General features: G+C 37.9%; 1 protein-coding gene across 10 annotated transcripts in view; it reads right to left on the reverse strand.

Moving 5' to 3' along the window:
- Positions 1-1,112: 1,112 nt before the first annotated feature.
- LOC126188912 (DNA polymerase iota) overlaps positions 1,113-27,025 on the reverse strand; it is a 67,262-nt gene continuing 41,349 nt past the window's right edge. For 8 of the 10 annotated variants that reach the window (XM_049930614.1, XM_049930620.1, XM_049930619.1 and 5 more), the window contains one exon: positions 1,113-7,064. In XM_049930614.1, the coding sequence (XP_049786571.1) occupies positions 5,220-7,055 (1,836 nt within the window). In that variant the 5' untranslated portion in view covers positions 7,056-7,064 and the 3' untranslated portion in view covers positions 1,113-5,219. Of the gene's footprint in view, positions 7,065-11,586; positions 11,773-23,257; positions 23,365-27,025 lie in introns of those variants that run through there. The other 2 variants (XM_049930621.1, XM_049930617.1) reach the window with 2 other exon arrangements.

Consider the following 27,025-nt stretch of genomic DNA (forward strand, 5'->3'; position numbering starts at 1 on the left):
ACAGCACTAACCTGTTGGTTTGGAGAGATGGCTTCTTGAATGTTGTCAGCTAGTTCTGCAACAGCATCCAGGGACATCTCTGTCTGCAATGCAACGATCGCTTTTACTTGTGGCAGCAGATAGCTACTCCATGGAGTGTGCAAGACTTGTCAGGCATTGTTCCGGTTTCCACCTTGCTGCGAAGGTGATGCAGGTACTGGGACGGTTTTTTGTTGTCTAAGTCTTGCCTAAGCACTTGTCTGATGCGGTCTTCCGGCGATGCTGAGACACTATGAATAAGCTTGGTCTTTAATCTTTCATAGGTGTTCTCTGCCGGAGGAGCTATGATGACATGCTGGAATTTGGAAGTGCAGCACTGATCAAGCTGACTGACTATCAATGCACATTTAGTCTTATCCGCTATAATTCCAGCAATGTAAAAGCGGCCATTGACCTGGGTAAACCATAGAACTGTATTATGTGGCCAAAATGGCCAGTCACAATACCACACACATTTCCATCCCGTAATTAATGTTACTACAGATCAGTCTTCTCAGCACTGATCATGTCGGGGTCACCACTGACGAGATGTAATATATAGTATATAGTGCTGCTCATATTCAATCACACACTGAGAATAGGCTTGAAAGTTTAACTAGAAATAACAGATTGGAAAAAAAATCAGTTGCTAAGGTGACTTGTCAAGACACAGCAAGAATACACAGAATAAACAAAGTCAAAGAGTTACAACTCCAAGAAGTAAGTAATACAGTGGTCAAAGCAGTGGACACAAACTTGTTGGTTGATGCCATTCATTTGTCACCATACAGTCACTCAACTCACGCTGTAACTGCATCTCTGGATGGTGTGAACGGAGCCAACATGCATAACCACAGCAGTCGACCCAGGTAGTGGTTGCTACAGGATAAAACACAGGAAGAGGAGCAAAATAATGTCCCTAGAAAAATTAAGGCGCTTGAAGAAGCTATTGCATGCATAGACCACGTTATGCAAGCAAACCACAAATTCTTCAAAGCTGTTGCAAGCTGTAGAAAATGGCACAGGGAAAAAAAAAAGCAATTTTGAATAGGAAATTCAAACCAGTTTCCATTCTTGATACGAGGTGACAAAGTGAAATGTAAAGCGAATAATCACATGAATAAGATATCAGTACAACAATACATGAATTTAAAGTTACAGTGAGAACACACACATGCTATACTATGTATCAATTAGTGTAACAGTTTAGTGTGCTATTGTAACTGAACATCTACTGTTCAGGAGTAAAGGTACATAAATATGTGCATAATTACCAATTTATACTTTTGTGCATGATACCTGAAAAATTTTGTCAAGCCTAGGTGTTTTGTCTAGCTTAAAACTTGTCTAATCTGGAAATTGTTTTAATTCCATGCAATTCAATTGTGAACAAGTTTTACTGTATTATGTGGGAAGGATTAAGAAGAAAATCAATTTCCTTCACAAAACATACAAGTGAGAGTACATTAAAATAGAAAAATCTAAGCTTACCAGTTCTTCCACAGACTGTGTGTACCGGTATGTCCTCATATTGTTTTATTTTAATGAACTGTCTTTAGAGACCAAGTAGAAGAGAATAAATATTCACACACTTTCATCTTCCTTTTCAATGTGAGGACAAAGTAACGCAGTTACTAAAAGTTTTACAGTCCATTTGGAGAAAGTTGATGTAATCACAAGATTCTAAGTGTAATACTTCATTTAGCAGATCTTCACAGGTGTATTTTTCTCTCAATTTCAACAATTTTCTTGACCACCATCTTGTCGTCTGTTTCTTTTTTATACATAGTGCTAAAGCCAATGCAGAAACTGCTTTGATAACCATTCCCACTAGCATCAAAATACTTCATGACATGAACAGAGTCTGCTCCGAAAGTGAGGTTACACTGACAAACTTTGCTGGAACGTGTACAGGGTCTTAACTCACAAACAAGGGAATTTTTCATTAGTAATGATATGTGATGCAAACAACAAATGAACAAGCTTTATGGTGGTGTATTCTCCACTGCAACATATGTTAAACGTATTTGCTGAGTCTTGCATTGGGCATTACAGTAGAGTCCTGCAAACTCAGCACTTGATAACCTGACAAACATATAACGGTGCCACCCCCTCACATGGCAGAAAAAAGAAAAATCATTTGTATTGCATCACATTCCCATTCTTCCATCACATGACTGGCACCATTGCGCACTCGACTGCTCCGTCTACCTGCAGCCTTTGGCATGGTTAGCTGATTTCTTAACTGCACTGCTTAAGTCAATAAGAGTGAATACTGTTCAGAGCTGTTTCAAAGGTTTTGTATGCTTTAGAGAACAATACTCTGCAGGCAAAAGTATGAAAAAAAGTGAGTTTAATGAGGTAAATGAAGCACTTTACACTTGGTTTCGCCAAAGAAGAGAGAAGGGCACACCAATTAGTGGGCCAAACTAGCAAGAAGGCCGGGGGTGAAATTTTACGAGGAATTAAAAAACGACAATGATCCAAATTTGTTGGAAGCACTGGATGGCTTGATTGCTGGGGAAAAAAATGCTACGACATCTGACAGCTTGGTATATGTGTGGAAAAATTATCTGGTGACACAGAGATTAAGTCTCAGTTTCATGAAAAATTTGAGAAATTTATTGAACTTGACGGTATGACTAGAGAGCAATTGTGATGAAACAGGGTTAAATTATAAACTGTTACCAGCTTTCTTGCTTTCAAGGAAGAATCATCAACCCATCATTTTAAGAGGAGCAAGGCGATGGTCACAATCTGAGCAAGCAGTAATGTAACACGTGACCACAAATTAAAACTTGGTATCATTGGAAAATCAAAGAACCCACTTATGTTTAAGCACACTGAAATGGACAAAATTGGTTCGATGCCAAAACCAGCCAAATGCCTCGATGAGTGGTGCAATTTTCAAAGAATGGTTTCATGAAGTATTTGTGCCATCAATTGAGCAGTTTTTAACATCTAAAAACCCACTAAGGAATGCTTTCTTATTTTGGAGATCTTCCCACCCAGACATTGAAGAGTTAAAAAATGGGGACCTACAAGCGATGTTTTTACCATCCAATGACACAGCGTTATGCCAGCCCATCGAATAGTTTTGGTTAGTCTCAAGAGACTAGTCTCAAGCTACTATTCTCCCTTCTTTCTGCAACGATGGTCAATTTATAAAGAAAGTTGACCTATTGGATATTGTTGGATTCCTGGAATATGTTAGTCACTAACACTAGTTTGTGCCTGCACAAAACACCTCCAATATGCAGAAAATACATTTGTTGAACATCATGATGAAAGAAATGTGAAATTAATCAAACTTGTGAACAAAACTCCTGGGCGTGAAGAAGCTAATGAAAGCCAAAGAGCGATTATAGAATGATACCACCAAAACATTATATCCAATGCAGAAATTATTGCTGCTGTCACAGTTAATGAAGAAATTCACAAAAATAACAAAGATGTTGACATTGAGGACTCGACTGTAACGGACCCCACACAGTGATGGATTACAGCCTGTCAAAACTGCCCTTCAGTATTTTGAACAACAAGGTGCGTCAGTAATAGGCACACAGTTCCTCTGTTGTCTTCCTGACAAAGAATCAAAATGCAGAGTACAGTGCGGAAAACAACAGGACATAATGCATTTCTTTAAAAAAAATTAGGCAGTTTGTTTTTAAAAACGTGTTAGTTCATTTTCATTAGAGAAAGCTTTATGCCCGCAAAGTAATTTTCTGAAGTCTGACTTATTTGTTAAATTACTGTATTCCTTAACTTTCATTAGTAAAGGCTCTGTGCCTTCGTAAAGCAATTTTACTTTGATTTAAGGGTGAACTGAAATTTTTGTAAGTTACATTTATATAGAGTTCACACATTAAGTATTTTCTTACATTCATTCGGACAGTTTAAACCTGAGTTATAGCATTCTTTGTGAACTGTTGTATTCTTAAGCAACAAATAAAAGGTGTTTTATGACAAAAAATTTGTACTGATACTTTTTTTTTAAAGATCTTTCCTGATAACCCGGCATTTTCACAAACTCTGCCACCCTTCGATCCACATTAGACCATTTTTCTGGACTGTATTACAATGAAATGACTACACATAAAACAACAAAAATTTTCACACTCAGCAAAGGATACTGATTGTGGACGTAGTTTGGCTTCTGTTGACTCTCCAGTGTTAACATTTTCCTTCCCTGCCCAAAAAAGCTTGAAAAGCACACACTCTTAGAAATATTGCAGCACACATCCTGCTTCCAACAAAATGTAATATTCACACATGAAAGTACTTGTGAGGTTCAACACATCAAAGGATGTCATATGATGTAACCCCAAGTGAACATGAACCAAGGAGTATCATCATGAAATGTTAACAGTATTTCATTTCATTATTTAATTCCCAGAGTCCACTTATTAATTAATGTTACACAAATTTTTAAATAGTCTAGTATGTACAGAACTGCAGTCTGATTACATTCATTTGAGTTACTGGACTACTTTTCAGTTTTACTTCTCATTAAAATAATAATACAAAAAATGTGGAAAAGTGAGGACTGCAACACTTATTTATGTGGTTTTTGTCTTGTTTTAAAGCAATATCTTCTAAATGAAAGAGAAAGAAGTAGCCCAATGTATAGCAGACTCTGGTACTTGCATGAACTGCAGCGACTGACTATAACCTAAGGGGTAACATAGCTACATTCATTCATATTATAGCTACGTTCATATTAAAACTGATTTCATGTTTTTACAATGATTAGAGATCTGTACCACCCATTATTGGTCTAGTCCAGTGGACCAAAAATTACAAGTAGACAAAGAATTGACAACCGTGTACCAGTCATCATGGCACTGTTATGCTCACTTTCAAACATATATATCAAAAATATATGTGTATTCTGGAAGACAGTCATACATTGATATTTATGTTTAAATTAATAAGAAGTTAGTAATTACTTTTAATTAGAGAGATTAATCAGGCATGAAGTTTGCTTTCATAACAATGTGTCTGAAAGTTAGCAGTTTTCTCCCTGGCCAAGTACATTATGCTTACAGCTATAAAAACAAATTACTCTGGACATTTCCTGTCCTCCACATTCAGTACTGTGAATTTGAGTGAGGTAAATGCAGATGTAAATGCTTTGAAAATAGGTGTGATTTATGAATATTTAATTTTGATTTATTACAGACATGATTAAGCTTGTGAAATTAACTAGCCTGCTTATCTCGAATGAAGTAATGCAAAATTGTATTTTTATTTCCTTTCACATTGCTTTTCAATTCTTTAGTCTTAGCTTTATAATTCCAAGATTCAACTAGTTCCATTTGCATTTCATATGGCAGTTCCCTGAACACTGATTGATCAACACCATCTGGACACTTACATTCAACAGGAAAGTCTCTTTTCGTAGCTTGCACACAATCATCTTCCAATGTACATACAGAATGCAAATAATCACTATCTAATTTTTTCTCCATTTTATGGTGAGGCAATTCTTCTGAGGAAGTTTCTTCAAAAGAATCACTTGAATTCAGATGAATATCCGAGACTCTTAACTTGCTAGGAGATGCATCATCACTGTCATCATCTATGCACACAGTTCTCTTCCTTCTTGCAACCCAAGAATCTATTCTTGTTTTCTTTGGTGATGGTTCTGGTTCAGATTCTGAGCCAGATTTTTCTGTGTTATGAAAGCATCTATGAACTGGGAATGGCTGTGAAGGTGACTGCTCCATTCCATTACCGATCCCTGACAGATACTTGTAAGATGTAACTGACTGAACAGATAAATCTTTTTTTAAGAATGAAGCTATGGAACTTTTTCCCGTCTTTCGCTCCTGAAACTTGGTAAATCCTACACCAACAAGAGTCAGATGAAATGGTTTGGATATATTAACAATTTTGTGAAATAACTGCATGACTGAACTCATTAACTTTTCAGTAACGTCACTTGAAAGCTGTTCACAATTAGCAGTAGTAAAAAATGATGGAGGTATATTACATTGCTTGCTCTCCCTGTGACTCACTTTTGTGACACTGTCATACTTTCTTACAGTTACTTTAACAGCACAAGGTATCCGTCCATCTTCATTTAACAAGACCATAAGTCTTTGCAGCAACACTGAAAATTTACTTCGCACCTCTGATTCTAAATTTACTTTTCGGCAACCATCCTCAAGGCTAATTGTATGTGGCTTACCAGACTGTTTTACAGGTAAATTATCAATACCAAAGCTTAGCCTTTTCAAGCGTATAGCATTATCAACACCAACCGCACGTCTTAATTTCTCCATACTGCAGTTCTGAAGGTCACTGATTGATGTTATGTCCACTGATTGCAAGGTTTCACATAACCTGGATCCTATGCCTGGGATACATCTCAAACCTGGAAGACCTGACACTAAATCTAGGGCACAGCATGCAAATACGGTTGTTTGCTGATCAGGCTTATTAACAGAGCATACCAATTTTGATAATAACTTGTTGTACGATATTCCTGCACAGCAGGTTAAACCCAAGTCGCTTTTTATTTGCTTCCTAATTTTACTTGCAATATGCGAACCAATACACAGACGTTCATGGCAGCCACAGTCACATTCATCCATTATATTTTTGAATGTTTTTCCATCTGCAGCTGCCCTCTCAGTTTTAAAGTCTGACTGAGATACCAAGTGGCTTACATCAACAAAATTTTCATCTAACCCTAATCGCTCAACCTGCGTACTGAAATTCTGTAATAGGTTTGTTACTTTGGATGACATTTGTCTATAATCATGCAAATCTTCTCCACAAACAAGCACTAACTGTGGACACAGGCTCTGAGCTTCTCGAACTTCCATGCACTTCTTAACACCATATTCTCTTGCTATGTAGTTGCAGGTAACCACTAGGTTTTTTTGTTGTATGCCAACGGGTAAATCTTTCAGTGATGGATTTTTCAATATCTCCACTTGGGCATAAAAACAATCTATATCAATGTGAATAATGGTCCGTCGGTGATCATTTTGTGTACCCAACTCTAAAGGCTGTCCAAAATCATCCATAACAGTTACCTGCAACAGAGACATAACAACCATGTCAGTGTCATATGTATCAGTGTATGACACTAAATGATGTCAGAGCTTACACATATATGTTAAAGCCATTTAAAAACACCAGTAAAAAATGTAATTTCTGTGTCGTCATATATACGTGTGTGTGTGTGTGTGTGTGTGTGTGTGTGTGTGTGTGTGTGTGTTTGGGGGGGTGGGGGGGGGGGGGGGGGGGGCAGAAACCTTCACAATAACTTTTTACATTTGAAAAGTGTTACAGTTAGGAACAATAACTCTTTTTACTACATTGTCCTGTTCATTATGTGATACTGTTAGGCAGTTCTAGAAATATTCTGAAATACAACCATGTTTTGCTACCATTATATCATTTCCATTATTTATAGGGGTATTTACACTAACGCAGGCATATGTTGATAGTTCTTCTCCCAGTTTTCATACGTAGTTTAGGCTTTGTTCGGAGCCTCTTCCAGTTTCACTAGATCCCTATTTAGTAGTATGTAACTTGGGTCCCTAATTTTCATGTGTATGTACTACTGAAGGCAGAGAACATCCTCTTCCCAATTGCCTGTTTTGCAGTCATTCTTGAGCAAAGTGAGACAGGTAACTACCCTCCTCCTCCTCCACCACCCATACTGAGGACAACATGTAAGGACATCCTTTATTAACTTTATTTTCTATACATGAACATGTTATTTACCTGCTAGCAGAGAGGGAAGGGGTTGCTTTAAATTACAATAAAATCACTTGTTACTTTCTTTAATTTTTTAGAGAATATGAAGCAATAAAGTTTTTCCCCCATATATATTTGAACATAGTATATACAATGTAAAACAAGATCCAAGCTATAAAAACAATACTTATATCTGTAGAATGCATCTTGTTACTAGGCAATATGTAGGTACAGAAGTAATTTGTGGCAGAAGTTCTAACAAGACCAAACAGATGAAACAAGCTCACATTAGTTACAAGGGTTAAAAAAGTGTCTTTCAACAAACATGTATACAAATACACTGCATATAAACCAAATTATTTTATTACAGTGAAAGATAGCTAAATCAGGTTCTCTGAAAAGAAGTTGGTACAATAACAGTGCAGAACTGAACTTCAGAGGTCAGAGTTCCCTACCCACAGGGGTCATTGCACTGGTAGTGGGGGCTGTGTGGAGTGAACTGTGTGATTTATTAGGTTAGAGTGTCTTAGGAAAGGACAAAAAGGGTGCAGGTGAAACACAGGACAAGGATTGCTGTAGGAATCATAGGTGTTATAGCAGTAAATTGTCACAGCTGTGATGGAAACAAACCCCGGCTCCAGGCACGAATAGAAACTCTTGAGCAAGAATCATCGCAGGTACTGAAAGCCAGCTGGATAAATTTAGCCAAAATTTTTACAAAGGACTTGAAGGTACCGAAAAATATTATATACATACTCGCTTGACGTTTTCCTACGAGACAACCTCCATTCCTTCCTAATCAACTATGAAATTATAGACCAGATTTGGCTTAAATTCAAAGAAATAGTATTGACCGCAAGGAAGAGATTTATATCAAATAAATTAATAACAGATGGAACTGACCACCCACAGCACACAAAACAGGTCAAAGAACTGCTGCAGAAACAATGAAAAAAGGCATGCCAAATTTAAAAGAACGCAAAATCCCCATGATTGGCAAAGTTTTAGAGAAGTCTGAAATTTACCAGGAACTTCAATGCGAGGTACTCTAAAGTTTCTAAAACAAAACTCTGGCTTGAAATCTGGCAGAAAATCTGAAATACACCAATGGCCAGACACAATCAATACCTTCACTGTGCAATAGCGAAGGTAGTGTTACCAATGAATGTGCCACTAAAGCAGGGTTATTTAATACAGTTTTCCAAAATTCCTTCACGAAAGTATTACAGAAGTCAAATCAAGAACTGCTGCCAACATGAATAACTTAGAAGTAGGTATTCCAAGAGTAGCAAAGCAGCTAAAATCACTTAATAACGTCTAGTCCTCCCATCTAGATTGTATACCAGTTAGATTCCTTTCAGAGTATGCTGATATAATAGCTCAGTATTGAACATCATATACAACCACTCATTTGAAGAAAGATCCATACCTTAAGAATTGAAAGTTGCACAGGTAGCATATACAACCACTCATTCGAAGAAAGATCCTTACCTTAAGAATTGAAAGTTGCACAGGTAGCACTAGTATGCAAGAAAGGAAGTAGAAGTAATCCAATGAATTACAGACCCGTATCACTGGCACCGATTTGCAGAACGTTGGAACATACACTGTGTTCGAAAATTATGAATTAGCTCGAGGAAAACAATCTGTTGATGCACAGTCAGCACGGATTCCGAAAATATTGTTCTTGTGAAACACAACGAGCTGTTCATTCTCAAAAACTAATGAATGCTATCAAATGAAGACCTCAAACTGATACCATATTTCTGGATTTTCAAAGGGCTTCTGATATTGTTCCTCACAAGGGCTTAAAACGAAGTTGCGTGGCTATGGAGTATCGTCTGAGCTGTGCAACTGCATTTCTGATTTCCTGTCTGGAAGATCACAATCCGCACTAATTGATGGACAGTTATCAAGTAGAACAGATGTGGTATCTGGCGTTCCCCAAGAAATTGTCATAAGCCCTCTGCTGTTTCTAATCTACACAAATGATTTAGGTGACAATCTCAGCAGTCACCTTAGATTGTCTGCAGATGATGCTGTGATTTACTGTCTAGTAAAGTCATCAGAAGATCAAAACCAATTGCAAAATGGTTTAAACACGATATCTGTGGTGTGAAAAATGGCAACTGACCCCATGAAAAGTGTGAGATCATGTACTTCAATACTAAAAGCAATCTGTTAAATTTCGGTTACACAATAAATCACACAAATCAGACTGTCAATTCAACTAAATACCTAGGCATTACAATTACGAGCAACTTCAATTTGTACAATAACATAGATAATGTGGAGAAGGCAAACTGAAAACTGTGTGTTATTGGAAGAACACTTAGAAGATGCAACAGATCTACTAAAGAGACTGCCTACACTACACTTGTCCGTCCTCCACTAGAGTATTGCTGTGCAGTATGGGATCCTTACCAGATTGGATTGACGGAGAACAACAAAAAAGTTCAAAAAAGAGCAGCTCATTTTGTATAATTATGAAATAGGGGAGAGAGTGTCGCGGATATGATATGCAAGTTGGGGTGGCAATCATTAAAACAATTTTTCATTATGGCAAGATGTTTTCATAACATTTTCAATTATCAGTGTTTCCCTCTGAATGCGAAAGTATTTTGTTGATGCCCATCTACATACGGAGGTATGATCACTCCAATAAAACATGAGAAATGAGAGCTTAGACAGAAAGATTTAAGTGTAAATTTTCCCTGCGCACCACTAGAGATTGGAATGGTAGGAAAATGGCATGAAACTGGCTCAATGAACCCTCTGCCAGACACTTAATTGTGAATTGCAGAATAGTCATGTAGATACAGATTTAGAGTGCCGAAAGACAAAGTTTGTAAAAATAAAATACTCCGATGTGTTAAAAATATGCAACAATGAAGTTTTGCTGTGGGAAACAATAGTGAAATTGGAACAATGATTGTGAAGATTTTCCGTATTTCCCTCATGTCAGAGAGTCAAGCTCAGCAGACAATTCAGCCCGACATCGTACACTGTGTACACCTACATTTACACTCATACTCTGCAAACCAATGTGAAATGGTAGCAGAGGGTATGTGCCATTGTAACAGTTATTAGGGCTTTTTCCCCATTCTATTCATGTAGAACTGTGGAAAGAATGATTGCTTAAATACCTCTTCATGCACTGCAATTAGTGTAATTTTTGTGATACCTATGAGAGCAATATGTAGTGGGGTTGCAGTATATTTCTAGATCCATCAGTTAAAGTTAATTACAGAAACTTTATAAGCAGGCTTTCTACAGCATTGATCATGTCTATCTTGAAACATTCACCATTTCAGTTTTTTCGGTATTTTTGTGACATTCTCTTATAATTGTATCTATTCAATATCCCCTGTTAGTCATATATTGTACAGGTCCCACATAATTGATCAATATCCTGGGAGTAGTTACACATGTGTTTTGTATGCAGTCTCCTTCATAAACTGATTGCATTTCCCTAGCATTCTACAATGAACAGTACACTGGAAAAATAACACTACCTAATCAACCCACAGATACGCCATATGTGTTAAGAACTCCTCTCATTATGTTTAGCAAATTTTTAAGTTCTTCATACTTTCAGTCACACACATCATCACACAGTGAAACTCAACACTGGTACCTGTGGCAACTTACAATGCATAGTATTCACCTCATTATGAGCCAACAAGAAATCCTTTTATGTTAATTCTGAGATTTGAATCTTTTGTAGGGTTTACTGTATGTTACACATGTATGTTATCAAAGATTTAATTTCATTTAATAATGGATTTTTGTTGACAATAATTTATTGCCCAAATGAAAATCAGCTGACAGAAAACTGTGCAATGAACTTACCACTAATTAATGCTATGATAGGGCTGACTTCATTTAAATGCATGCTGGGGAAGGCTCAACTTCTGAATGTGAAAATCATATAAGTAATGGATTTTCTGAGTGTAAGGATTCTCGTTATTCTCACAGTCAACATGCTATCAGCAATATACAAACTATTTCACACTGTACCAACATCAGCTTCTGCAATATAGCCATCTTTCTGCAGTTAACTTCATCAAGAACACACCTGGAATTGGAAGGTATGTAGATATTTGAATAACTAACATAAAAAGTTCATTCAACACAATTTTTTATACAACTGAAAATGAAATTAAATGATGGAAACTCCATGTTGAAATATCAACTACATAAGGAAAAGATAGATCACTACTTATAGTAAAAATGATACAATAAGTCACAAACAAGCACAATTAAAATTACACATTAGCTTTCTACCACAGCCTTTGTCAGAAAAGGACGGAAGAACAGACAGACGTGCACGCGCGCAAACACCCACACCCACACCCACACCCACACCCACACACACACACACACACACACACACACACACACACACACACACACATTCATTCTTACATACAAGCAAACAAGTGCCCACCTCACACATACAATGGAGATGGCAGCCTTGTTTACACGAGGCGTGTGTTTGCTTCTGCGAATGGATGTGTGTATCTCCTTTTCTGGCGAAGGCTGTGGTGGAAAGCTAATGTGTAAATGTCTCTTAGCTGTCCCTATCTGCAACTTAATGTATCATCTTTATGGTAAATAGCAATCTATCTTTTCCTTATATTGTTACAAATGAAATTATTGAGATCAAAAACATTGAAGAGCACGAGTTTATGGCCAACAATGGATAAATATTGACAGTGTTCTATTTAAGGCATTTTATACATTGCTGTCACTTGGTTGCATATTACTGATAATTTGGAAAGTTTACAAAGAGACTGTGAGATAAGGAAACAGGCCAGAATATATTTTGGGTGATGCCACGAAACTCGTTCAGTAAAACATAATTTGTTGCACAATTTGATAAGAAATTAAATAGAAAAGAAAGAGGAAAAATTTAGAAATATTTGGTAGAAGTCTTTCCCAGATTATATAATCTTGAAGTAAATGTGACTGTTAATAAGTAAATGGTAGGTTTTTCGGGTTGATGTCCCAGACAATATGTTCTAAGTGAACCATCAAAGTATGGGATAAGAACATGGACAGCTTGGGGCTGGGAAACTTCAGATGTACTAAAAGTACAAATTAATGCAGGCGAAGCAACATGAGCAGCACCATAAATAAAAAATAAAAAAAATAAAGTTAAAAAGGTATGGTGATGTGCAAGATCTCACCAGTGAACCAAGAGGTGAGAATGTAACATACAACAACTTTTTTTACTTCCTTTGATTCCAGACAGCAGTTGTTAAAAAGGAAAGTGACACTATTAGGAACTCCACAGAAAATCATGTCAGAATTCCCACAGCAAATAATGAACAGTGAAGTTCACAGTCATCATTTAACTTCAAAAGTGACATTACTGTGGTCAATTACATCTCAAAGAAAAACAAAAATTTTTATGAGTATGAGTCATCACAATGGCAAAATCAGCAAGACATATGACAAGAACAAAGATTACAACAGAACAAAGAGGCTGTAAATAAAATGCATATCAACGATTGTATTCTACATTTCAGATATTTTTGCAGCAAGACATATGACAAGAACAAAGATTACAACAGAACAAAGAGGCTGTAAATAAAATGCATATCAATGATTGTATTCTACATTTCAGATATTTTTGCATACATTACTTATGTTTTCTGACTTCCATAGATCCCAGTTACAATGCAAACAAATTGACAAGAAGTATTCTTAGAAGAATTTGTAAAATCACTCATAAAACAACATTCTGCATCAAAATCACACCTTCCAACATCGGACAAATCAATGAAGATTTTCAAGAATATCCTAAATCCTGAAAATATGGATGCAGGAGCAACTGGCCACTGTCCAGAAACAACTGGAAGCTGTGTTGGCCATGATTGAAAGGCTTCAGGCTGCTGCCATCAGTTGCTGAGGAGCTGATGTGGGTGAGGCCACAGTTTTAACACCTTTGGTGCTTGCAGTGTCATCTGGTACCTCTGATGTTACAGTTCCTTCAGATTCGCTCCTCACGACCCGGTTTACATTCACCTGAGTGTGAACGGTGAACAATTCCGGGGCTACAAATCTCTGGGTGGCAGGTAAAAGTGGATAACAGCAGTACAGCTGTCCTCTTCCACCTCACAAACAACTTGTATGTCTTGCTGATTGCCAAAAGTACACCTCAGCCAACATGGGATGATTTGTTTGTTGGGACTAGGGCCGACCTCCAAATTTCCAGACAATTCTCGAGAGGTTTGTTGGTCAGTGAGAGCTTCAAGGTTTGGCAGGTGATACAGTCCCTGTGGAAATAGTAGTTAGGGTGGAAAGGAAGGCTACTTTCCACTCTGTATGCTTGGCAGGGCAGGGCAGGGCAGGGCAGGGCAGGGCAGGGCAGGGCAGGGCAGGGCAGGGCAGGGCAGGGCAGGGCGAGAGGGGGGGTGGGGGTGGGGGGGGGAGTTAGCTAATTGTGACTCAGCACCAATGATGCCTGCTGGGGGTCTGGGACCATCCTCAGTCCCTACAGAAGTCTGGCTGCATTTGTGGTGGTGTTTGGTTTGTTGGGCACTCAACTGCATGGTCATCAGCACCCGTACAAAGTTCCAATTTTTACACAGTCCAATTTGTACCCAATCCAATCCAACCACTGCCATGAATGATGATTATGATGATGAAATGATGAGGACAACGCAAACACCCTGTCCCCATACAGAGAAAATCCTCAACCCAGCCGGGAATCAAACCTGGGATCCCGTGAGCCAGAGGTAGCAACGTTACGCACTACACCACGAGCTGCGGGCAGCTATGTTGGTAAAGACAGTTATCCTAATACATGGGGCAGAAACTGAGCTATTGATCTACAGCATCATTCCCAGAACTGATCACAATCTTCTGGTTCCAACCCAAATGGAAAGCTTCAATATCAGAGACTCAGATGATTCTGTAATGACCTTGGCTGCAGATTACTCCACTGCCAAAATCATATGGCAAACTGTAGGCCCCTTCTTAATAAGTCAGAGATGCACTACACACAGGACGAAGCTACTGGATTAGAAGAGTAAATCTGGCATGTGCCTGTGGGTTTTTAGGATAGATAAATGCCTTTCACTGGCCCAACAACTGCTCTGTTTTCAGAAAGGGAAAAACAACAGCCCCAATAATTACAGAAAGAAATATTCATTATGGCAGATCACAAAAGAGAATATGAATGTTGTATTTGTTAACTGCAGGGGAGTCCATGGAAAGGACCCACAACTAGTCTCACTTTTAAACGGTAATATGTCAACACAGTGCGCTAGGTAGAAAGCTTGCTGAATTCAGATGTTAATAGGAATGAAATTCTAAATTCTGTTTTGAATGTACACTGCAACGATGAGCTGGATGTTTGTGATGGAGGCATTTATTAGCCATAAATGTGGTAATATCTACTGAGAGTAAATGTTACAGGTGGATATAAACATGGTAAAAAGATGGCTCTAAACATTGTAGTCTGATGATTTTATCAGTCTCCTGCCAAAGGTGTAGTAGTAGTAGAGGTATATTTCTGTGGAAACCCATAGAAAGGTGCCTGTAAATTTCCTGGCCATATTATAGTGCTAGGGAGTGATTTCAACTTACCAGCTTTAGACTGGGAGTCGAGTATAAATGAGTATTGTACAATATGGCTTAGACAGGTATGTGGAGAGCAAAATTATGAGGGATGGAAAAGACTTTTAGTGGCTCAAGAGCTGGGTCAGAAAGCTGCACCAAAAGCAAAGAGAGCCTCATACACAGCCAAAGCCTTGTCAACAAACAAAAACTGAACAAAGACAGAATTAGCCAAGAAAAGACGTGTGAAGTGTTAAACATATTAGAAAGTCAAATTCTGTCAACCAATCTGACAGAAAATCCTAAGAAGTTTTGGTAACACATATCAAAGCCACTTGTCCACACAGTCAGCGACCACAATGGTGCTGAAGTGGAGGATGACAGAGAGGAGGCTGAAACTGCTTACCTGAGGCAGACTGTACTGAAATTCTTCTGTTCAACTGTAATACAAATATCAAATTACAGACATCTAAATAAGTGGCTGTGGGGTAGAAAACCAAGTAAACAAAGGAGAATCAATTGGACCTGACAGGATAACTATGCGATTCCGCACTGTGTATGCAAAAGAACTTGCTTAATTCTAGCAACTGACTACTGTAGGTCAGTGGAAGAACGATGTATTCCAAGTGATTGGAAAATTGTGTGGGTCATACCTGTTTTCAAAAAGATTCATTGAACAGATGTAAACAAGTACCGCTCTAGCCCTATATTGTTAATGTCAGTCTGTTGTAGAATTTTTGAATATGTTTATGCTCACATATTATAATTCTGTAGATTGAAAATCTCCTAAGCAAGAATCAACAGTTTTGTAATTGAATTGAAGAGCACATTTTAAGAAAATGTCGTCGATCTGTAAAGTACACCACTTAGAAAACACTAGTATGACCATTCTTGAGTACTGCTCAAGTGTTTGGGAACAAAGGTTGGATTAAAGGCATTTGACACTAACAACAGAACAATCCTACTGCCACCAAGATACACTTTGCAAAAGGACCATGAAGATACATAAAAAGAAATTAGGGGTCATACAGAGGATACAGACAGTCTTTTTTCCCTCTGTCTATTTGAGAGTGGAACAGGACAGGAAATAAATAGTTGTGGTACAAAGTATCCTCTGCTGCACTTCCTACAGTGGCTTGCAGAATACGTATGTAGATACAGAAGTAGAAGAGTTGAATTGCAAATAAAATGCAACCTGCAATTCTTAACGGATAAAATCTTCAGACATAAAAGTAACTTTGGGCACAGCTCAAGGAAGTGTTAATGGACCATTCAGTTTCTAACTTTCTTTTACATGCTGACGTTCAGAACAACAGAGTGCGTCTGGCTACTAACTTCATCTGGAGGCCGTACTGCACAAAGGGAAAGAGAAAGTCATAACATCCTGCAACCATGAGTTGGTAAAAGCATTGTGAAGAGATTATAAAAGCATTGTGAAGAAGATGAGAAGTACTGGGAAGAGAAATCCACGACCATTCAATATTTTAGTTTTCCCAATCTTGTGTGTTAAAATGTTGCCTATCATAAGTGCCAAGAATGCAGACTTACTTTTCATGTGTCAGTACACCCAGCTGAAATACAGGATTTCTATTAGCAACTATCAAGTGAATAGTGGATTTGCAAGTCTGTCTGGCAAAACTCATTGCCTGAGGACTGAAATTTTAATGCTGAAAATACTTGTTTAGTGTAACTGCAATAGCAATGGTGTTAAAATTTTCAGTATCATCTACTGCTGCTTGTGCAGATTTGCAAAGTACTAAACATTTTGTGTTTCGACACAATTTGTTGTGTTTTTTCAAAATCAGTATCTCATCACTACCGACTTTAAATGGCTGTTACAGACATCAACTGAAAATACAATTTGCTGTAACCAGTCACTATTACTATACGATACATTCCACTACATGTTTTAGCAGATCATACAAAGGTGGTTTGAAAAGTTCTCAGAATCACCATGAGAGATCAGCACTAGCACAACAAGTTGTTGATTGGGGGGGGGGGGGGGGGCATATCGAGATTCGAGCAGAGATTAAGTACTTCCTAAAGAAAGGAATGAAAGCAAAAGGCAGTCATGTCGATTTCTAGAATACAGTGTGGGACTCTGCTCTTCATAGTCAACTGTTGCCAAGCGGACAAATACATTTAAAATTGGTCGGGAGAGCTTAGATGATGATCCGCACAATGGTTGGCCAAGATGTGTCACTACTCCAGAAATCCTTCCAAAAGTGCACAAAATGGTCACAGAGTGTCGCCGATTGAAAGTGCGTGAAATTGCTCACGCTTGCCAGATGTCATCTGAAAGGGTATATCACATTTTAATTGAAGAATTAGAAATAAAAAAGATTATCTGCGAGATGGGTGCCGTGACTCATGATGCTGGATCAAAAACACATGAAAATTGACATATCGGGACAATGTATAGCCCGTTTTAGGAGAAACAAACAAGATTTTTTTGCGCTGGTTTGTTACCACAGATGAAACTTCGGTGCACTACTGTATCCCAGAGACAAAACAACAGGCAAAACAGTGTAAACACGCTGATTCTCTACCACCAAAGAAAGCAAAGACAATTACTTCAGCAGGAAAGTTCATGGCACCAGTGTTCTGGAATGCGAATGGGATTCTGTTTGTGGATTACCTCCTCACTGGGCAAACAATTACTGGAGAATACTATGATAACCTCCTGGAGAAAGTTATGTTCCATCAAGGCTATTCACACCCGCACACATGGCAAAATGACATGAACTAAGGTATGAATTGTCGCCCCACACGCTTATTCATCTGATATGGGTCTGTCAGACTTCCATCTCTTCCCAAAACTGAAAATTTTTCTTGGTGGATGAACATTCACTTCAAACAAAGAATTGATAGCCAGAGTTGACAACTATTTTACAGGCACGGAGGAAACTCATTTTTGAGATGGGGTCAAGACACTGGAACATCATTGGACAAATGCATTACTCTGCGAGGAGACTACACTGAAAAATAAAAAAAAGTTTCAGTGATTTAAGTACTTGTTTTCTATTCCATTGTGAGAACTTTTCAAACCACCCTCGTACCTCCAACATTAAGTGGATTTATGCAAATTGATAATACTTGGATGTGTCATATGTATGATATTTGGGTAACCTGTGGAACTGTTTTACAGAATAAGACATAAAAACTATTTTAATACAAAGCTTAAAGTTACCTGGATTTTTTTTATTATACAGGTGGACAGTAATATAAATGGGATATCAAATTACTATTGTCTTTGAATGTAAATGGATTACTATATCTTTACCCACCACCAACAACGGTGATCACAAATTACCTCACAGGGGCAATAAAAGTGACCCACTTCATAATACAGGTGATCCAAGAAACACATGGAAGCACTAAGAAACAAAAATACCACATAAGAGCTGTACCCACCACCCACTACTCGCATGAAAAAAAAAAAAAAAAAAACACACACACACACCATGTTATTAAGCAACCACTGGCATTTACATATCCAACCAAAATGCAAAAAGCTACACACATTTGAAACACCTGAAATATACAAACGCCAAAGAAAACAACCTACGTCCACCCTACTGTTGCCGTTCTTATTTCCAGTCCTAGGACTGATTTCATGCAGCCCTTCATACTAGTCTATCCTATAGTCTTATGTAGTTCGCGAACGAACTAATTCGGAAGAGCACTCCCACAGGCGAACTACGACACTAGTTCATGGATAACCTCGCTATTTAGTTCGTTCGCTCTTTTCCAAAGGCCAACGGACAATAGCGAGATGGAACGAGAGCCCGCAGTAGGTTTTTTTTTTGTTTTTTTTTTTTTAATCATGTGTTTTTACATAATAATATGTAAATTTTTGTAATATTTCACTTGAAAATTAGAAGACTGATTATTTGGCTCTGAGCACTATGGGACTTAACATCTATGGTCATCAGTCCCCTAGAACTTAGAACTACTTAAACCTAACTAACCTAAGGACAGCACACAACACCCAGCCATCACGAGGCAGAGAAAATCCCTGACCCCGCCGGGAATCGAACCCGGGAAGACTGATTATTTAAAGAATGATAATGCAAAGTACAAAAAGTATGCTTTAGAATACGATCTCACTCAGGGGCCATATTTTTTCTATGCCTAATTTTTTGGTAACAAATTATAAATGTTAGTGTTTCTTCTGTTAATGATAAAGGTATTATTGTTTGTGCAATATAGCACTTAACCTTTACCTAAAGCAGAAATATTTTTTGTTGGTTATTTCCAAAACTTTAAAAAAGTCGATTATTTATGAAAGTGTATTTTTATTCACAAAAAAGTGCATTTAGCATATTCTGTAAGTAATATTCCTACAACGAACTAATAAATAAATAAATATATTTTAAAATTAGAATACTACGACTGCACTGTATGTAAAGTAAAGTAGTTAATTACCCCATTTTACCCATTGGTGTAAATAACTGGTTTATTTGCTCTTTCGAAGTCTAATTACTCGACATAAAACTGTAATAATACAGGCATTGGCAACACTGCTGATTATTTAAAAGACTAGCATAACGAATAATAGAGTGTGTGCAGTAGCGGTAGCAAAGCGAGCGAACTGTTTTTCTCGAAATCGAGATGGGAGCTAACGAACTAAAAGAGCGACCTAGTTTGCGACGGAACCGCGAACTAAACTGAACATTCCCAGCCACGAACTATTATGCATAAGACTACTATCCTACACTACTCTCTTCACTTTTATACAACTACTGCAACCTACATCCATTTAAACTTGCTTACTGTACTCAAGTCTACATCTCCCTCTCCAATTTTTATTCATCACACTTCCCTCTGTAATCAAATATAACAAACTGACAATTCCATAATGCCTCAGGATGCATTCCATCCACCAATTCTTTCTTTCAGTCAAGTTGTGCCTTAACAGTCTTGTTCCCCAATTCAAGTCCATCGTAAATGGTACCATTTACAAAAGTATCATCACTAAAGCCTGCACAACACAGTTAACCCTTTAATTACCACTGATTTCTGCATGAATTCAAACATTTTTTAAGAATCAGTACCTTTCACATGAAACCACCAATGCTACTGCGAGAGAGAGAGAGAGAGAGAGAGAGAGAGAGAGTAGTTCTGGTACACTGAGACAAGTCCTCTTTGATGATGATGATGATGATTGGCTTGTGGGGCACTCAACTGTGCGGTCATCAGCATCTGTACACATTCCTAATCAGTACACAGTCCAGTCTAGCCACTTCCATGACTGATGATGAAATGATGAGGACAACACAAACACGCAGTCCCCGGGCAGAGAAAATCCCCAAGAATCCTCTTTGAGCCTGTCCATTTGTATCAGCAATCATGATGCAGTTGTGGCAACAATAATGACCAAAGTGCAAAAGGCAGCTACAACAAGCAAAAAAAAACAGTACTGTCATATCTCGATGAGGAATGTGAAACTTTCAACACAGAACAGAAGCATGTACAGAAACTACAGCTCAAGTTTAGAAGAGTAGTTGACCATGCACCGGACAGATATCACACCCAGAAGAATAGTTTAGTTTATAAATCGAGTGACCCTCCTTGGTATACAGTCACTGTAAATAAACTTCTAAAGAAACTGAGGATACTGCATAACAGGTGTAAACCAAAGCACAGGACTGCAGAGAAGGAGATGTTGAATGAGAAGTGTTTCGAAGTCAAGAGAGCAATGCATGAAACCTTCAGTGACTACTGTAGCAGAATACTGTCAAATGATCTTTCAAAAAACCCAAAGAAATTCTGTTCATATACATACGCTGTTACTGGCACCACAGTTAACGTCCTGTCCCTAGAAAATGAGACAGGAATTCAAATTGAAGGTAGCAAAGCAAAAGCTGAAATCCTTAACTCTGTTTTCATATTTTCCTTTACAAGGGAAAACCCAACAGAACTACCCCAACTTAATCCTCATACCACTGATGAAGATGAGTGTAGTAAGTATTAGTGTCAGTGGTGTTGAGAAACAGATGAAATTGTTGAAACTGAACAAAGCAACAGGGTCTGATGGAATACCTACCAGATTCTATATTGAATTTGTGCCTGGGTTAGCCCCTCTTCTAACTCTTCTATTGTAGAACCCTCAAACAAAAAGCCGTGCTGAGTAGTTGGAAGAAAGAACAGGTAACACCAGTCGACAGGAAGAGTCGTAGAAGTATTTCACATAAATACCGTCCAACATCTTTGACATCAAATTGTTGTAGAATCTTAGAACTTATTCTGAGCTCAAACATAATGACATATCTTGAACAGAATGACCTGTTCCATGCCAACAGCATGGGTTCCAAGAACACTGATCATATGAAACCCAACTCTCACTTTCCTCACACAACATACTGAAAACTTTGGATTACAGCAGTCATATAGTTGCAGTATTTCTTTATTTCTGAATAGTGTTTCACTCAGTACCACACCTACCTTTATTGTCAAAAGTTTGATTGTATGGGGTATCAAGTGAATTCTGTGATTAGATTGAGGACTTTTGGGCTGGGAGGACACAGCATGTTATCTGGGATGGAGAGTCATCGTCAGATGTAGAAGTAAATTCAGATGTGACCCAGGGAGTCCTTGCTGTTCATGTTGTATATTAATGACCTTGTGGACAATATTAACAGTAACCTCAGACTTTTTGCAGATGATTCCGTTATCTATAATGAAGCACTGTCTAAAAGAATTAGCATATTTGTATCAGTCAGACCTTGGTAATATTTCAAAGTGGTGCAAAGATTGGCAACGTGTTAAAGCAGAAAATTTAAAACTGTGCACTTCATAAAATGAAAAGACAAGTAACCTCAGACTTTTTGCAGATGATTCCGTTATCTATAATGAAGCACTGTCTAAAAGAATTAGCATATTTGTATCAGTCAGACCTTGGTAATATTTCAAAGTGGTGCAAAGATTGGCAACGTGTTAAAGCAGAAAATTTAAAACTGTGCACTTCATAAAATGAAAAGACATAGTATCCCAGGACTATAATATCAATGAATCACAGCTCAAATCAGCCAACTCATACAAATATATGAGTATAACAATTTGTGAGGATATAAAATGGAATGAACTCTCAGGCACAGCTGTGGGTAAAGCAGGTTCTGTTTATTGGTAGAATACTGGAGAAATGTGATCAGTCTGCAATGGAGATTGCTTACAAATCACTTGTGTGACCCATTCCAGAATATTGGAACTTGTACCAAATAGGACTAATGGGGGATACTGAATGTATACAGAGGAGGACAGAAAGAATGATCACATGTATGTTTGATACATGGGAAAGTGTTACCGAGTTGCTGGCAGACTGTTGAAGATAGATAGATGTAAATTGTTCCGGGAAAGTCTGATAAAGTTTCAAGAACCGACTAAGTAATGACTCTAGGAACAGACTACAGCCACCCATATATCATTAACATCGGATCGTGAAGGCCAGATTAGAGTAATTACACCATGCACAGAGGCTTCCAAATAATCATTCTTCTCACACTCCAAATGTGAATTGAACAGGAAGAAACCTTACTGACTGGTATAATGGGACATAGCCTCTGCCTTGCATTTCATGGTGGTTTGCAGAGTATTGGTGTGGGTGTGGGTGTAGATGTTGATGTAATGCATTGCAGCAGTCACTAATAGTGTTCAAAGCAACAGTTGATGCAGAGATCGTGCTACCTGATTGTAGAAGATTTTGATATTGGCTTTTTGTATAGCGTGCATACTCAGGAGATCACAGACAGTGAAAGTACATGTATATAAGATATTGCAACAAACCTGAGTTTGTACTACTGCTTTTGTGAGTTTTATTGGAATAAAACCACTGGCACAGACTGTTATTCTGATACAAAATTTATTACATTTTACACCCAATTTGCTTGTTATTTTACTATAATTTGTTTTAGGCATTATTAGATCATCAAAATATCGAGATGTGGGATTTTACCTAGGAAAAATGCAAATCTGGTTTCAAATATATCACATGGAACGATGGGCAGTTGAAAATTGCGTGTCACAGTGGTTCCAAAGCAAAACCACTTCCCTGAAACAAGTTTGTTTACTGTTTGCCATTTTCTTCTTTATTCATTACTTGCTATGATGATAAAGGTTAACTGTGTGAAAAAATTTGAAATTATATTAGTTTTCATATTGTTGAGACTTAAAGAGTTAAAGGTCAGTTTTTTTAAAACCCAGTAATTGTCTCTCATTGTCATATAGAAGTTTGAGATTTGGTTCAATGGTGCCCATAACCTTCCTCTGTAATGGTACAAAAATGTGGGGACCTGTGACGTCACCCTCGGGTTTCGTGATGCTTCAAACAGCACTTTGTTAATACTTGCCAAAAAAAAAAAAAAAAAAAAAGGCCAGAGCTCATATGTATAGGTAAGTTGTAAAGTGGTTTAATGGTGTCATATTGACACCAAACTTCACCATAAATCTGCCCAATGCCATCAAGGACATCACATAATGGGCAGGTTGTTACACCCCTAGTATCCCTCCAATACATATGTTCTGTAGCAGGAGCTAGAGCAGCAGCATAACCTGCCTGCATGGACCCATGCATCAATCACAAGGTCTCTCTGTAGAGGTACATTTTAAAGTGCTCAACAAAGGAGGGCAGGTGGGTGACACCGAGGGTGTTGCCAAACTGGGAGGTCTTAGAGGGACCCTTAACCGTTTTATTCACACATGTGTCAATGTTCATCCCCCTGAGATCACAACACAAAAGGGTGGTGTGAAACAGTACGGTTGGAAAAATAAAACTTGGGCACCTTTTGCTGCTTCGGATCACATTCAAATTTCAAGTTTGTCAAGAATGTCATCCTGTTGCTAATCACACTGTGAACTGATGTTTTTAACATTAACATAATATTTCCTTAAAACAAGCAGCTCTCTACAACAACCTGAAATCAACATGCCAAAGAAAGGAGTGGTTTGAGTGATACATTTTATGCCACCCGCTGTGGTATTTTCATGTCAATTGAGTGGCAATGTGTCTGAAATGTTTTCCCTAGCCACCCAAAAGAAAACAGCATGATTCAACTCAAGGCATCACAGTTCTGACCTCCATCACAGAGGTGCCAAAAGAAGGGTGAAATAAGGGTAAGAGGGGCTGTGATGAGCTTCCCATTGCATGAAACATCCACATGGTGGTTGGCAGACTATGATCAGATTGGATTAGATTCAGTTTTCATTTCATAGACCCACAAATGAGATGAATCTCGTGGGTGTGGAACATATCAGAAAGGATAAAACAAAAAAACATAAAACATTTGATACTACCCTGACCATGAAATTTTGTGCCAATGAGAAACCATTACACCACTTAACACCTCACCTGGATGACGAAGCTCTGGCCTTTTTTCACATGTGTGGACGCCTTGCTTTCTGAAGCATCACCAAGCCCAAGGACGATATCACAGGGGCCCATGCTTTTGCATCGTTACAGAGAAAGGTTGTTGGCAGCTTTGAGCCACATTTCAAACTCATATATTGCAATGGGAGACAATTACAGAGTTTCAAAAGAGGTATTTTAACTTTGTTGTGCGTATTTTTAAAAAAAACTGCACACACAGCATCCATTTAATATAATAAGTAAAATCTGCCTTTTTGTCACTGTTGGGAGTACTATTACTTTTTAGAACCTGTGTGTTCTTTGTACTTATTAGTGTATAAAATTACCTCCTTTGCTTAGTTCAGTGTGTACTCTGTGATGTAAATATGACAGAGAAAGGAAGCTGTGACCACTGAAAGTTACTTGCATTTATGTTAATATTTATGTATGTAATGTCTTTGAGCTTTGCATTAAAATAGATTTTGTTTTCTGCTGCCAAACAGCAACATAAATTACTTTAATACCCAAATCTCCAGATCAGTACTAAACATTGTATGTCAATAGAGTATCAACCAAAACACTGATTTAGTTCGTGCTGTGTGCTGTCATCCAGTAGAAGATGCATAAATGGTAATTAAAAGTAATATCAGAACTACGGAGTATAGGAAAAGTGTATCTGCGAGGAAAGAAAGTGTAGATCATTGGTAGGTGAATTGGTAGAGCATCAGATCATCATACTAAAGGTCTTGAGTTGGAAACCCACAAATGGCGAATTTTTTTAAATATTTTAAGTATGAAATTAAGTCGGAGACATTTTTCTGACATCTAAAAGGACATTTCAGAGTTTGGAGCACTGTTCTTTTAGCAATCTGCTTTTGTTTCATTAGTTAAAAGTGGCAAACCTATAGTGTACATCTATATACATAACACCACACCTATCTATACAAATGTATACTATAAGGTCTGCTACTTTCAACTAATGAAGCAAAAGAAGACTGCCAAAAAAACAGTACTAAAAACTCCAAAATGTCAGAATAATATCCTCCCATATAACAATTTCTTGCATAAACTGTTACAAAAATTCGCCACTAGTGGGTTTCGAACTCGGGATCTTTAGCTCTACCACCAACTGAACTAGCAGAGATCCCCCACGATAGCAACTCACATACACTTTTCCTACACTTTGTAGTTCTGGTGTTACTTTCAACTACCATTTACACATGCTCTACTGGACAACAGCACACAGCACAAACTAAATTAGTGTTTTGGTCGATACTGTATCGACACACAAACTTTGGTACCAATCCAGGTGTCTGACATCTGGAGGTTTGGGTGTAAGATACAATATATCCACACCTTATTAAATGACAAGTTCCCTGATGCTGAATGAATAAGTCTCCAAAACATGCAGTGGAAAGTACAGTATAATAAGCGTGACTGGTTACAGCAATTTTTATTCCCAATTGACATTCCCTTAGGTATCTGCCACATTTTTGACAGGTTCTTTCTACTAAGAAAATCAAATCGTGGTTGAGGCAATTTTGCTTACAATCAGTTTTGGAGTATTGTCTGGAAAGAAGCGGGAACTGTAAAAAAGATTATGGGGAGATAAAGGACAGAGAAAATTATGATACACAGCAGCATCTCGTTACAGAAAACACTGTAAGGTATTATGAAATATTTGAAGAAACAGTCACAGCATTTGACTTACAACATGAAATTCATGTCTGAAAACAAATTCAGCAGTGTGGAAAACACTAACATCCATGCTACAGAGCAGAGGTAAGTCATATCACACAGATGAAAAGAGAAAAATAGAGATTCAATGAAATTACAGATATATGAAAAATGTTCAATAACAATTTCTTTTCAACTGTAAGTCAACTCAAAATGAACCTTTCTCACAACTGGTTTACCATTTCCAATATAACAATTTTTTTTTTTTTTTTTTTTTTTTTTGTGGTTTTTAGGGCGCAAAACTGCTACGGTCATTAGCGCCCAGTCCGGGACTTAAGAAACAGTAAAAAACCTAAAATAGAAACCAGCAGCAGTGGGAACGAAAGGCATAAAATTGGAGAAACTAAAAGCAGAAGGAAGGCTTAAAAATCCACTACAGAAAGGGGTTGGTTATCCCAAAAAAAAAAAACTTCAAATGACTGACATCATTTCACTGGCACGAATGAACTCTAGAACGCGATCGGCCGATCGCGTGTCATCTGCTAAAATTGACGATATATCAGGCGACAGCTGTAGACGGGCGCATAACGGAGTAAAATAGGGGCACTTAATTAAAAGGTGTCTTACCGTCCACAACTGAGAGCAGTGGGGACAAAGTGGGGGAGGATCGCCGCTTAGAAGATGTCGATGGCTAAAAAGACA

This window comes from Schistocerca cancellata, chromosome 5, assembly GCF_023864275.1.
Source record: "Schistocerca cancellata isolate TAMUIC-IGC-003103 chromosome 5, iqSchCanc2.1, whole genome shotgun sequence".
Taxonomy (NCBI): domain Eukaryota; kingdom Metazoa; phylum Arthropoda; class Insecta; order Orthoptera; family Acrididae; genus Schistocerca; species Schistocerca cancellata.